Genomic DNA, 12,930 nt, shown 5'->3' with positions numbered 1-12,930 from the left:
CAGGAGTGATGCCAGCTCCTGCCACTGGGCTGGGTCCTGCCCTTTGGCTCTGGAATGCTGCCAGGGATCTGATAAGCTCCACACAGGGCTCAGGCGTTCCCAGGGCTCTGCCCTCCCTGGTGCCAGGGCTGGAAAAGCTGGGAGTTACCCAAAAATGAGCCTTTCTCAACCCTCACCTGTGCATGGCCCCAAGCAGCCCGGGCCCCTGCTGAGTGTGGGGTGCCAGCAGCCCCCTTTTCCTGCCCCCTGCCTAATGCAGCCCCCTCATTCCAGGTCAGCACCCACGACAAAGCCTGGGACCTGCTCCGCCCCGATGGCCGAGCCCTGCAGGTGTTGGATGTGGCACCCCTGGGCCTGTAGGTACCTGATGGCCCATGGCTGAGCAGATCTCCTGGGGGCTGGTACCCCACCATCAGGAGTGGGGCTGGGCAGGGAGCGTGGTGCCCGGCCACGGCATGGCCAGGGGCGTTCCTCAGCCAGTCCAGGGGTGCCTGTGACCCTCCTCGCTTGGTCTTGTCTCCCTCTGCTTCCAGGATGGTGCAGGAGGCAACAGAAGTGGCCGTGCCCGATGCCCAGGCTGCCATCAGTGCCTATGCCAGGGGGCTGGGTGCCATCCCAGCGTTGTTCCAGGGCTGTGCTCAGCAGCCCCTCGCAGACGGGCGCTCAGCTGTGCAGGGGTGAGGGATTTGGCCCAGACCCCACAGGTTGGGAAGGGCTGGGCCATGGGGTGCTGGGGCTGGCTCTGCTGCAGCCCCACTCCCACACCAGCCTCTCCCCAGGGCCGGCAGCCTCTTCACTCTCACCGTGGAGCGAGAGCTGCAGGGTGGCAGGCGCCAGCGCTCGGCCCTCAGGATCCTGGTGTCCCCAGGGGCCACCGGGCCCTGCCCCAGGCTGTACGTACGGGGCTGAGCTGTGCTCCCCCTCCATCCAGCACTCCGTGTGCCTGCTGTGGGTCAGGGAATTCCATCCCTGCAGGTGAAGCAGGAAGGACACCCCAGTGGGAGCCCGTGGCTGGGAGCCAAGGGGGTGTCAGTGCTCCTTGGGGACATGTGCCTGGGGATCTGTGACAAGGAACCCATCCTTGGGTTCCTGTGGGTCGGGGTTCAGCCTGCCTGGCACGGCAAGAGCCAGCCCTCTCCTGGGGTGTATTGGTGTCTCTCCTCACGTGCAGGGAGTGCAGGGAACCCAGAGCTGTCTGCCTGCCCTGGATCGTGGAGCGGCTGCTGGAAGGGAACAGCCTGACCTTCCTGCTGCTGTGTGTGTCGCTGCCAGGTAGCCCCTGGGACTGGGACACACTCTGGGCGTCCCTTCCCTGAGGATTCCCCCCCATCCTGCCCCACGCCTGGCACTCGGTCCCTGGCTGCTGCCCGGGGACACCAGCTCCACTCATCTCATCACACCGGGACCCCCTGTGCTGGTGGCCCCCCATGGCCCCTGCCCAGGGCTCGCTGTGCTCCCAGACACCTCCAGGGAGGAGATCCTGGGAGCTCTGGGACTGGCTGAGAGGGTGAAGGGGCTGGCCAAGACCATCTCTGCCACACTCTGGGACGCTGAGGAGGAGATCGCGGCGCGCCGGAGGGAGATCCGAGGGCTGCGGATGGAGCTGCTGGCTGGATCCGGCCTCCCTGAGCAGAGGAGAGCTGTGGCCCAGCTGCAGAGAGCCCTGCGGGAGCTGCAGGTGAGGAATGCCCCTGGATCCACGGGACTGGCATGGCACTCATTCCCTGGGTTGGGTAAGGTGTAGGCTCTTGACCCATCCTGGTGTCAAGGCCCTTGTCCAGCACTGAGGGCAGGGCCTGGAGCTGCCCCAGGGGTGGGATGTGTCCCTGGAGCCACGCCAGGCCTGGAGGTCTGAAACACCCCAACAAGGACCTCCAGTTCCCCTTTTCCAGGTGCTGAAGAGTCAAAGGTGGGAGAAAAAGCAGGCAGTGGCCAAGGTGCTTGGGACAACTGAGATGCACCAGCGGAGCGCCGAGGTGGGAAGAGCTCAGGCCAGGCCCCCTCATCCAGGGACAGTCTGGTGCAGGAAAAACCCTGAATCCCAGCTGTGTCCCTGTAACATCTCCTTCTCTGCCAGGACCAGGTCTCTGCAGGGAATACAGCTCCCGGCCAGCAGCCTGGGACCCAGACAGCCCCGACCAGTGGCAGCCTGGAGCCAGCAGAGCCGGAGCGTGGGGCCAGGCACGCATCCAGCTGGGTGGAGGATATGTGGGCACAGAGCATGGCTTTACACGGTGGGAAAGGCCTCACTCTCCATCTGAACGTCCTTCTTCAGCCCCCCATGTCACACTCATCCTCCTGCCCTGTCCCCACACTGCAGGACGGGGTGACAGCAAAAGCCAGGGAGGGGACAGCCGAGCTCTGGCCAGCGCAGGGCAGGGGCTGCTGGAGGAGCCATCCCAGAGCAAAGTGTCACAGCCACAGCCACGGCCCGGGTGTGACAGCGTGAGTGGGAGCCTGCAGGGTCCCTGTGCAGGGCCAGCTCTGCTGCCAGCACTGGCTCCTGGTGCCACCCGAGCCCGCACCGCTCTCCTCCAGGCAGGGAGCCGGTGCCAGCCGTGCCCATCCCCGGAGGTCCAGCGTGCCCTGGCCAGGGCACAGCGGCAGCGGCTGCGGGCTCAGCACTGCCGGCAGCTCCAGCGAGAGCTCGGGGCCAGCACTGTGCCAGCCCAGGAGCACAGCGGGGAGGTGAGCACAGGCAGAGCCCAGCACTGCGAGCTCCAGCCTCTCCTCCCCTGGCACCGCTCTCCCTAGTGCAGCCCAGGGAGCAGGGACACCCTGGAGCTGCCCTGACCTTGTCCCTGTCCCCCACAGTGGGACACAGAGCGCTGGCAGAGGGAGGTGACCGCGCTGGGCCTGAGCCTGGAGGCAGCGCTGCGGGAGCGGGAGGCGGCCGAGTGGGACCTGCAGGCCCTGCTGCACAATCACCACCAGGAGATGCAGGCCTGCAGACAGCACCTGCTGCAGGTGGGCAGGCAGGGCTGGGGACACCTCTGCCGGCTGTGCCAGGGCTGTGCCAGACCGGCCCGGGCATGCCGCAGGTGCTCCGGGACCAGCAGCGCCTGGCAGAGGAGCAGCGGGCGGCCCCGCAGCGCCGGCAGCGGGCGGAGCTCGCCGAGCACAACCAGCGCCTGCGGGACACCCGATGGGCAGGCACGGCCACAGCCGATGCCACCACACAGACCCCCTGAGCCACGCCCAGGGTGTGGGGACAGCTGGCCTGGCAGGACTGGGTCCCTGCACTGAGCCAGAAGTGATGCCAGGAGACTGGCCAGCCCCAGCCACATGAGTTATCCCAGGCTGCTGCTCCTGAGGGAAACCCCTGCTCTGTGCTGGGAACCTGCCTGTGGGAGCACAGGTGGGAGGGCTGGCAGCCCCCAGCTGCAGCACAGAATAAAGTGGGTGCCCCTCAGCCATGAGTGTTGTCAGGCTCAGACGCACCCCTGGCCCCTAACCTGTCCCAAGGGGCACAGCCACCATCCCTCAGGGCGGGCAGACACAGGACAGACACACGGATGCTGTGGAACTGCAGCTTTAATACCCCAGGTGGCCTCTGCCTGCCAGAAACGTGGTACAAATTTGGGGGGCATTCCCTTTTTGGGGAGCAGGTGAAAGTTCCCACATGCCCCAGTCCCTGGCTGCTCTGCAGAGACACTGTGCCCAGGAAGAAGAAACGAGGCTTGAGGACAGCAGGGCTCCAGGCAGGGGCTAGGCTGCAGAACCATGGAGGTGGGAGAGGCCCAGGGAAGCAGCACCAGGAATGGCAGGGATCAAGCAGCATCCATGGGAGCTGAAACAGCACCAGTCCCATGCTGGGCTGACAGGAGGTACAGCAGGGCCAGCACTGCCAGAGCATTCCCAGGCCACTGTGGTGTGGGGAAGCAGCTTGAGGACAAGAATCATTTAGGTCGGAAAAGACCTCTGAGATCATTGAGTAAAACCTGTAACCCAACATCACCCTGTCAACTGGACCATGGCATTAAGTGCCATGTGCAGTCCTTAAACACCTCCAGGGATGGTGACTGCACCACCTCCCTGGGCAGCCCCTTCCAATGTTTAATCACCCCTTCTGTGAAGAACTCCTACGGTCCAACCTGACCCTCCCCTGGCACATCTTGAGACTATGAGGCATGCACAAGGGGTTCAGGACCCCCCTAAGGCTGGGCACGCCTGATCCCATGGGAACCCCATGGCACAGAGCCTGGCTGGACTGGAGCAGGGCAGTTTCCCTGTGGAAGCAGGGACTGGGTGCTCTCCCCCTCAGCACTGCTCCCCGGGGGATCCCTGGAGCTGTGCAGGCACCCACCAGGAACGATTCCAGCCCTGAGGAGGGGCTGGGGCTGCCTGCACACGTGGGAGGAAGGCAGTGACTACGTGACTCCGTAGTACAGGTGCACAGCCAAGCCAATGCACGCCACGGCCATGAAGAAGAGGAGGGTGAGCTGCAGGTTGAAGAGGGCAACAGAGAGGAGAGCATTGACCAGGATGGAGCAGGAGATGACGAAGAGCCTGGTGATGTTGCTGCTGTGCTTCATCACCACGGACATGATGAGGCCGTTCAGAGCCTGGCTGAGCACAACCAGCAGCACCCACGGGGAGAAGCCCTCCAGAAACCCACCCTCCGTGCCGCTCCACAGGGAGCCCATCAGGTTGAGCAGGACCCCAAAAAAGTACAGGAAGATGTTCTGGAGGCTGAGGGGCAGCGCCTGGCTTTTCAGGATGGCTTCGGTGTAGACAGCAGAGAGGCCGGAGATGAGGCAGTACACGGAGAGCAGCAGCAGCCCCACGGGGGTGACGTGCAGGCGCATCCCCGCGGGCTCCCGGGGCCCCCGCAGCCCCCCGCAGCTGTAGGCGACGCCGGCGGCCAGCAGCAGCAGCAGGGCCAGCCAGCGGCGCGCGCCCAGGCGCCGGCGCAGCAGGAGGCTGTAGAGCAGCGCCGTGCTGACGATCTTCAGGTTGCTGAGCACCTGGAAGGTGCTGGGGTCCATGAAGAGCTGCATGTGCACCACCAGGTTGTTGTTGGCAGCGTAGAGCAGGGCCGAGAGGGCGAAGGGCGCGGCGTGGCGCCAGGACGGCGCCGCTGCCGGCGGCTCCCGCGCCCCCGCCAGCAGCAGCAGCAGCAGGGACAGCGCCAGCTTGGTCAGCTCCACGAGGACCACCACGGACGTGGAACTGAAGGGGATGGCCCCGTCCACCTTGCAGAGGGTCAGGAGGGGGGCGTGGGAGCCGTAGATGACCACAGACAGCAGCAGCATCAGTGCCCACAGCCCCCTGTGGAGCAGCCTGTTGGCAGAGCCAGCAGCATTCCCAAACATCCCCATTTCCGGGTGAGAGCCGGCACGGGTGAGCTGCTGTCACTGCAGAGAGGCCACACAGACTCTCAGCCTGCAACACGGAAGAGACCAAATACCAAGAATTTAATGAGCCTGATTCAAGCAGGATGTTCCCTGCAACATTTGTGATGCAGCAGGAGAGCAGGGTGCTGTCTCTCGTGAGGAGGAGCCTTCCTGAGAAGCCACGCAAAGCACACCGTGGGCTGGGTGGCAGGGCACACAGGTGACCGGGCACAGCAGCCCCTCAGTCCACAGGGGCACAGGCAAAGGTAAGGGGAAAAGGCAGCTGGCAGCCCCTCAGTGCTCTCAAGCTGCTGTGGGTTAGTGCAGTGATCACTGCTGCCATGATGCCCAACCAACGCCCATCACCAGCCCCCTGACGCGTGGCAGCGGTGTGGTGCGAAGCCCTTTTCCAGGGAAAAGAAGGGTGCAGGTTATGTGCCTCCCGGAGCCCTAGGGGTGCTCTGTGCCTGCTACCTAAGGAGCACCGTTCCTGCAGTCCCTGCTGCCTCCGGGCTCCTCCTCGCTAGTCCCGACCTTTTTTCACTGAATTCACATAGTCCCGAATCGTTTTCTCAACGTTGGGCACGGCGTAGTTCTGGGCGGCGTAAATCCCGGTGCAGGTGCCGGCCACGAAGCCCAGGACGGCGGAGAAGCGCAGCTTGGCCAGCAGGTATCCCGCCAGGAAGCCTTTGAGCAAGGGCGATGCCAGCAGCGATCCGTCCTGAGGGGAGAGCACAGTGAGGCGCGGCCGGGCGGGATCGGGGAGGGGCCGGCACAGGACGTGCCCCAGGGATGAGTTGTGGGCTGTTTTTTTTTTTCCCTGGGATTTGTTCTTTCCCCCACCAGTCCCTCTCAGAGGCAGCGGCCGGTCCGCCCTGAGCCCGCACGTTACCTGCCCCACGCCGGCCTGCACCTCGTCCTCCACCCTGCGCTGCAGGCTCTCCAGCTGCCCCTTCAGGAAGGCGAGGTCCTTCAGCTTAGGCAGCGAGTCCTGCGGGAGACACGGAGGTGATTCCCGCCCCCCGTCCCGCGGCAGGAGCCGGCGCGGCCTCCCCGCGGCCCCGGCGGCGCCTCAGCCCCGGCCTCCCCGCTCACCTTATCGTCCGCCATCTTGGCGCCGCCGCCGCCCGCCGCTGATTGGCTGGCGGGGAGGCACGTGACACCTCCGCCGCCAAGCCGCCGCTGATTGGTTGTCACGGGGAGCAGCGACTCCTCCCGCGCGCCCCTTCCCGCCACGGAGGCGGCACCCGGCGCTGATTGGCCGGGGCGGAGTCACGTGGCAGCCCCGTGCTCCCTCACGCCGTGGCCGGCGCCATGTTGGGCGGGCGGTGTTGGCTCTTGAGGCGCGGCCCGGCCTCGGCGCTGTGCCGGCCCCGAGCGGGCCCCGCGGGACACCGGCACCTCCGGGGCTGCTCCGGCGAGGCTGACAGAGCTCCTGGCCGCCCCCCAGCGCGGCCAGGGCTTCCAGGACCCAGCCACCGTGTCGCCCCTGGGGGCAGCATGCAGGGGGTCCCAAGCTCCGCAGCTTCCCTGCGTTCTTCCTCCGTGAGGAGTCTGATCCAGTCCCAGGCTTGGCCGGTGGTTTATGTCTAAAGCTGTGCAATTGAGCCTTTATCCTTCAGGATTAAGGATGACAACCCAAAAATATTCCTATAAATATTTAAATTAATGTTTGTAAGGATTACGCTAAAAGATGTTATTCAGAATTCTTTACCACACAGTGTAGGTAGCTTTAGCTGCTAGAGCAGTGCAATATTTCTGAAGCAGTATTGATAGTAAATGCTATTAAAGGTACTAAAGTGGTTACTGAACAGACATTGATGCTTTTCACCTATCTCAGTGCCTGGGGTCAATCTCTCAGTCCCTCTGATGGGCACTCCTCAGCTCCAGGGAGGAATTTCCACATATGCTCCCAGAAGTGACAGAATAAGGAAAGAACAAAATTGACTTTGGAAGTCTTTTCCAACCTAAGTGATTCTGTGGTTGTGAAAAACGCCAATCACGTATTTTAAAATTTTAAAAGTTTAACAGTAATAAAATAGTTATAAAAACAGTAATAAAAATTAGAGCAATAAGAATTTGGACAATCAGAGTTTGAACAATAAAAAGCAAAGAATTACGGACGTCCGGATGCTTTCCTCTTGAAAGTGTGGCTCACTAACAAAGGACTAACCCTCAAAAGCAATAGCCTGTTGCATATTCATATATCTCATACGTGATGCAAATACTCCTTTCAAACTAGGAATTTTTCTGTTTATTGTCAGCTTCTCCCCTCATCTTATAAATCAGTCCTTTTGGCTCTGGGGTGTCTGGAAGAAGTCTGTATGGTCCGATAAAGAGGCAATAAATCTTGTCTTGAGATTTTTGGGTGTCTTGTTGCTGTTATCTCTATGTGAAGAATTTCTTGGTTATCTTATCCATTCCTTGTGCTGGTCACAAAAAGGTATCTTGCACCACATAGCTTCTATTTTAATGTTATGCTATAGCCTAAAGCTATATTTAACACACTACTTAAAAAGGATTAATACAGTGCTACAAAATAACTTCCCAACATAACACATATAGTATTTGTTATAAATGAATCAGTCAATTTAATAATTAGAGGAATTTATTAAATGAGGTCAAAGTAAAATTGGAAAGGCCCCAAGGAAATCGGCGCCGAGCCAGGCGATCGGTGCTGGGTGAGCTGGGTCCGGACTAATGCAGCGCCGTACGCTGGCACTTCTCGGGGTACTGATTCCACAGGGTCTTCTTTATGCTGTTTCCAGACTTAGCGGGATTCTGGGGGATCCTCCTGTTTCCTTTTGTCCTTTTTCACATATCCACGTGTGTTCTTTTCTTGTGGTGCTTCTAAACGGAGGTTTTCCCGGAATACTCCGATTGCTGAAATCCTGTTAGATGGTAATCCCCTCAAATATCTTGTTCTGGCGACGGATATTCATCTTCTTGTTCAAGGCATATCTTCTAGACAGAATAATCCTTCAGAATAACCATCTTTTGAGACAGGAATTCACCCAGTGTTTATTGCTCTTTCCTGTCACTTGGTTCCATTAAAAGGATTCTGTATTTTTTAGTCCTGAGCACGAATTTATTCTCAATCATATATTACATACTCAGTGTAATATTTGCAAAGAGCCAATCATTTAATATGCATTTTTCACAGTGATCATCCATTCCAACCCATCAGTGCAACCCTGCCAAGCCAAAAAATCATTAACAAGCTACCAGCTCCCTGTCTACGAGCACACGCAGACAGTTTCGGGCCCCTTCAGGGACGGTGACTCCGGCACTGCCCGGGCAGCCTGTCACAGTGCTTGCCTGTGGGAACCCAGCACGTCCCTCTGGCTGCCCTGGCTGGCTCCAGACCCCGCCAGGGGGCTCGGGGACCTTGGCACGAAGTCAAAACCACCTGTGGCTTCCATTTTAGCCCGTGGGAAAAACTGACAACTCTGTGTGAGGGATTACAAGCCACAAGGGTTTGAGTAGTGTGGTAGTTGAATTAACACAGGGTGGAAAAGTAGAATTTTGGGGTTTTTAGAATGGGGTTCGAGGGGACAAGATGGAGGGATTTGGGTGTGTCCTGACATTCTTCTCCTTCTTCTCATCCTCCCTGTCTTGCTGTGATGGTGACACTTTTCTATTGGTTTAAGGTAGAGACACACTGTCCATCATAAATGATAGATATTTGCACAGTATTGTAAACATAGCACATGTAGTTTTTGGTATAAAATGTGAACACCGCCCCGGGGAGCAGACAGAATGCCATGGCCGAGCTGCTGGACAGAGCTCAGCAGGTCAGAGAAAGAATGTTCTAGATAAGGGAAAACAAACAACCTTGAGAGCCAACCCTATGCATCCAGACTCCTCCTTTGGCTGTGTGAGCTGGGAAACAAAGACTTTTACATTCTCAGGGTCACCTCGATCTGCAGACCCCGAGACTTGCCCACCCTTTCAGTGAAGAGCTTCTCCTGAAAATCCAGTTCCTGGCACAGCCTGGGGCTGTTGCACCTCTTGTGTGAGCACAGAGCCCCACAGGGCTGTGCTGGGGCCACGCTCCCGCTGACACAGCCACTGAAGCTGCCAGTGAAACCCCGACTGCAGCACTTCCAGCTGGGAAAACAGGCACTGCAGAACTGCAGGCACAGCTGAGGAGCTGTGGGGAATGTTGGTTGCAGGGGCTTGGCACAATTTAATTAAAACCTGTGGTGCTGGGGGTTATGTGTGTGCTCTCTCGTGGGTGCTACGGAGCACGGAGGCAGCTCCGTGAAGCCTTCTGGGCTGTCAGGCTGCTGCTCTCCAAGTTAATTTAGATACATTCCCAGTGTATATTACACTGCTCCCACTGAGCACTGGGAAGAGGAAAGGAAAGGGACTCGGGAGGCAGTGGCAGGTGCAGCCCCAAAGAAGAAGCGTTAATATTGTTATTAATATTAATAGCCAGTTTAAATCCAACCATTGCTGAAGGCTGAGCTGCTGTTTCCTTGCTTTGCAGGATTCCAGACTTTATCCAGAGGCAGGAGTGGATTTAGTGAACCTGACATTTTCCTCAGCCACCTCAAACCAGCCACTTTTCAAGCAGGATTTTTGCTTCATGAAAGGATAAAATAAAATAAAATAAAATAAAATAAAATAAAATAAAATAAAATAAAATAAAGTTGTGTGACTGAGTGCAAGGGCCTTTCTTGGAACACAATCACAACACTTGAAAAGTGCCGCTTAGTGCATTTGGATGTTGGTAAAAAACATGTGAGGGCAGCAGAGCCCTGTGATCAGTCACTGCTGTCACCTCAGAGAGGTGAACCCATTGCCAGCCTCACCAGCTGCAGGACAACATGGCAGAGAGAAGATTTGTATTGGCTTCTGGGAAGGAATTGTTCCCTGTGAGGGTGGCAGGCCCTGGCACAGGTGCCCAGAGCAGCTGTGGCTGCCCCTGGATCCCTGGCAGTGTCCAAGGCCAGGCTGGATGGGGCTTGGAGCAGCCTGGGATGGTGGAAGGTGTCCCTGCCCATGGCAGGGGGTGGGAATGAGATGAGCTTTGAGGTCCCTTCCAGCCCAACCTGTTGTGGGATTCCTTGAAGATCAGTGTCTCCAGGTCATGGTAGAAGCTGAGCACCTGCCCTCAGGGGGTCCGTAGGGAATGAGCTCTCAGCCCCCTGAGGTTACACACTAGGGCTCTGTGCTGTGTGGGGCAGCACGGATGGGTCATTGCTGGTGGTTCCTGGGACTTCTGGTGGGAAAACAGCTGGGATGTGAGGGAGGGCTGAGAGAAGCCCTGTCCTTGCTGCATTTAAGCTGAGCCGGGCCCCAGCCCTGGCTGGCAGGAGGATGCAGCCATTCTGTGCTTTGCTCAGCAGGATCCTGGCTGGGAACCTCCCTCCCTGCTGCACCTGGGAGCTGCTGGATTGTGGTGGCCCCTGGACCCGCTCAGCTCTCCTCGCTGAGGTGTGGTGGCATTGCTGCTCCCATGGAGCAGGATGGGTCTGCCTCTGAGCCCAGAGTCCTGAGTCTGAGTCAGACCTGCTGTGGGATGCTGTGATTAGCACTAAAACTGAGCTATTTGTGCGGTTGGAGAGCTCAAGGGGAAACTGGTTATCCTGTGTTTGCCAGCTTAGCAGCAAGCTGCCACTTCTGAGGTTTGATTTCCCTGCCTCTGATCCAGCCCTGCCTCCAGCTCCCGCTGCCAGCAAAGGCTTTCACCTTGGCCCTGGCTGTGCCCTTGAGCAGTGGCAGGAGCTGAGCCTTTGGCTGGCAGCACGGCTGCTGCTGGAACAAGGTTGTGCTGTCAGATTTCCTCTGGGCTTGTGCCTGTCTTTCAACCTGTCCCCTTCTAATATGGCCTGAGCTTATCAGCATCTCCAGCCCAGCCTGGCTGCAGTGATGGGCGAGATAAGAAGCTTCTACGTGAGGAGGGAGCAGGGCATCAAGGAGGACACGGAGCTGTGCCCCACAGGGATGGGTTTGAAGGTGTGAGCCCTCGGGGGCTGCAGTGGCATTGCTGCTCTCACAGCTGCTGCTGGTGTTCCTGTGTCGTTGAGCTCAGCCCTGATGCATTTCTCTTGCATCTCAGCAGGTGCCTGCAGCTTTTGCTCTGTGCCCTTGGGAATGCTGCTCAGGTGACCAGGACCCACGTCCTGTCCTGCCCACATGCCAGACCTCCACTCAACTCCCTGCCCTCAGGGTGTCTCCTACAGGTCCCTCACCTGCTGCCTCCCCTCTCCAGTCAGGCCAGCACCAGGCACTTGGCACATCCCAGAGGCCTCAGCAAAGATTCCTGATACCTCTGCAAACCAGCTGCCTCTTTGCAGTGGCCTTTGCTGTCCCAACCCTCCCTTCACAGCTCTTTCATCTGTCTTTTTTGCCATTTTTGCACAGATGCAGTGCCCAGAGATTAGGCTGCAGATTAAGGTTTTACTGCATCCTGAAATGGGTTCCAATTCCCAGTCCAAGCAGGACCAACATGCAGCCAAATCTCTCCTGAAAGCTCACTGGGCTGGAGCTGGGGAGAAATCTCCCACCTTCTCCCATGTGCATGAAAGGTGGAATCCTACATATATAGCCCAGGTGAGGCACCTGGAATTCTGTGTCCTGTTCTGGGTCCCTCTTGACAGGAATGACATTGAGGGGCTGGAGTGTGTCCAGGGAAGGAAATGGAGGTGGGGAAACTTCTGGAGTACAAGATGAGGAGCAGCTGAGGGAGCTGAAGAGGGGCTCAGCCTGGAGAAAAGGAGGTTCAGGTGGCACCATCTCCCTCTCTACAACTCCTTAACAGCCAGGTGGGGCTCTGCTCCCAGAGAACAAGGCACCAGAGGAAAAGGCCTCAAACTGCCCCAGGGGAGATTCAGTTTGGACATCAGGAAGAATTGATTCACTGAAAGCATTGTCAAGCATTGGAATGGGCTGTGCAGGACAGTCACTGTCCCCTGGAAATACTAAAAAACACATGGATGTGGCACCTGGGGACACAGGATTGTGGTGGCCTTGGCAGTGCTGGGTTAATGGTTGGACTCAGTGACCTTAGAGGGCCTTTCCAGCCTTAGTGATTCCAAGGTTCTGTGATTCTAAACGGAGCTGGGCAGCCCAGGGCAGGAGCAAGGCTGTTGTCTCAGCTCCAGCCTGTGCCTGCCCAGCATCTCCCCATCCTGGGAGAGCCTGCTCTGCCACCAACACTTTTGGTCAGGCTGGAGGCTCCCCTGGAAGCCCTGCACAGGCTCCCTGTGCCTGCAGAACTGCCCCATGAGTCCAGCCTCGTGGGCTGGGTGTGTTTGTCCCAGCACACACAGGCACACTTGTGCCTGGCATTTCCAAAGCCCCATCCAACACCACAGCATATCACAGAATCATGGAATATCCTGGGCTGGAAGGGACCCACAGGGGTCATCCAGGCCAACTCCTGGCCCTACAAAGACACCCCACAATCCCACCCTGTCCCTGAGAGCATCATCCAAGTGCTCCTGGAGCTCTGGCAGCCTTAGAGCTGTGACCATTCCCTGTTTCAGTGCCCAACCACCCCCTGAGGGAAAAACCTTTTCCTATCCCACATGGGGCAGACTGCACATGACGCCCAAAATTTAGGATAATACAACTTGTCCAGGAG

At 58.3% G+C, this 12,930-nt stretch overlaps 2 protein-coding genes across 2 annotated transcripts; both read right to left on the bottom strand.

Annotated features, from left to right (window-relative positions):
• Positions 1-3,501: 3,501 nt before the first annotated feature.
• LOC128815053 (probable UDP-sugar transporter protein SLC35A4) lies at positions 3,502-5,327 on the bottom strand. Its single transcript, XM_053991447.1, has one exon. The coding sequence runs from the start codon at positions 5,319-5,321 to the stop codon at positions 4,371-4,373; it is 951 nt and encodes a 316-aa protein (XP_053847422.1). The 5' UTR covers positions 5,322-5,327; the 3' UTR covers positions 3,502-4,370.
• A 71-nt stretch (positions 5,328-5,398) lies between these two features.
• Positions 5,399-6,487, bottom strand: SLC35A4 (solute carrier family 35 member A4). Its single transcript, XM_053991448.1, has 3 exons — positions 6,432-6,487; positions 6,229-6,327; positions 5,399-6,057 (listed from the first exon to the last, which is right to left on the bottom strand). Exons 1-3 carry the CDS (start codon positions 6,444-6,446, stop codon positions 5,860-5,862), a joined length of 312 nt encoding a protein of 103 aa, XP_053847423.1. The 5' UTR covers positions 6,447-6,487; the 3' UTR covers positions 5,399-5,859.
• Between the last annotated feature and the right edge of the window lie 6,443 nt (positions 6,488-12,930).

This window comes from Vidua macroura, chromosome 15 (assembly GCF_024509145.1).
Source record: "Vidua macroura isolate BioBank_ID:100142 chromosome 15, ASM2450914v1, whole genome shotgun sequence".
NCBI lineage: Eukaryota > Metazoa > Chordata > Aves > Passeriformes > Viduidae > Vidua > Vidua macroura.
This window is presented reverse-complemented; position numbering and strand designations above follow the sequence as displayed.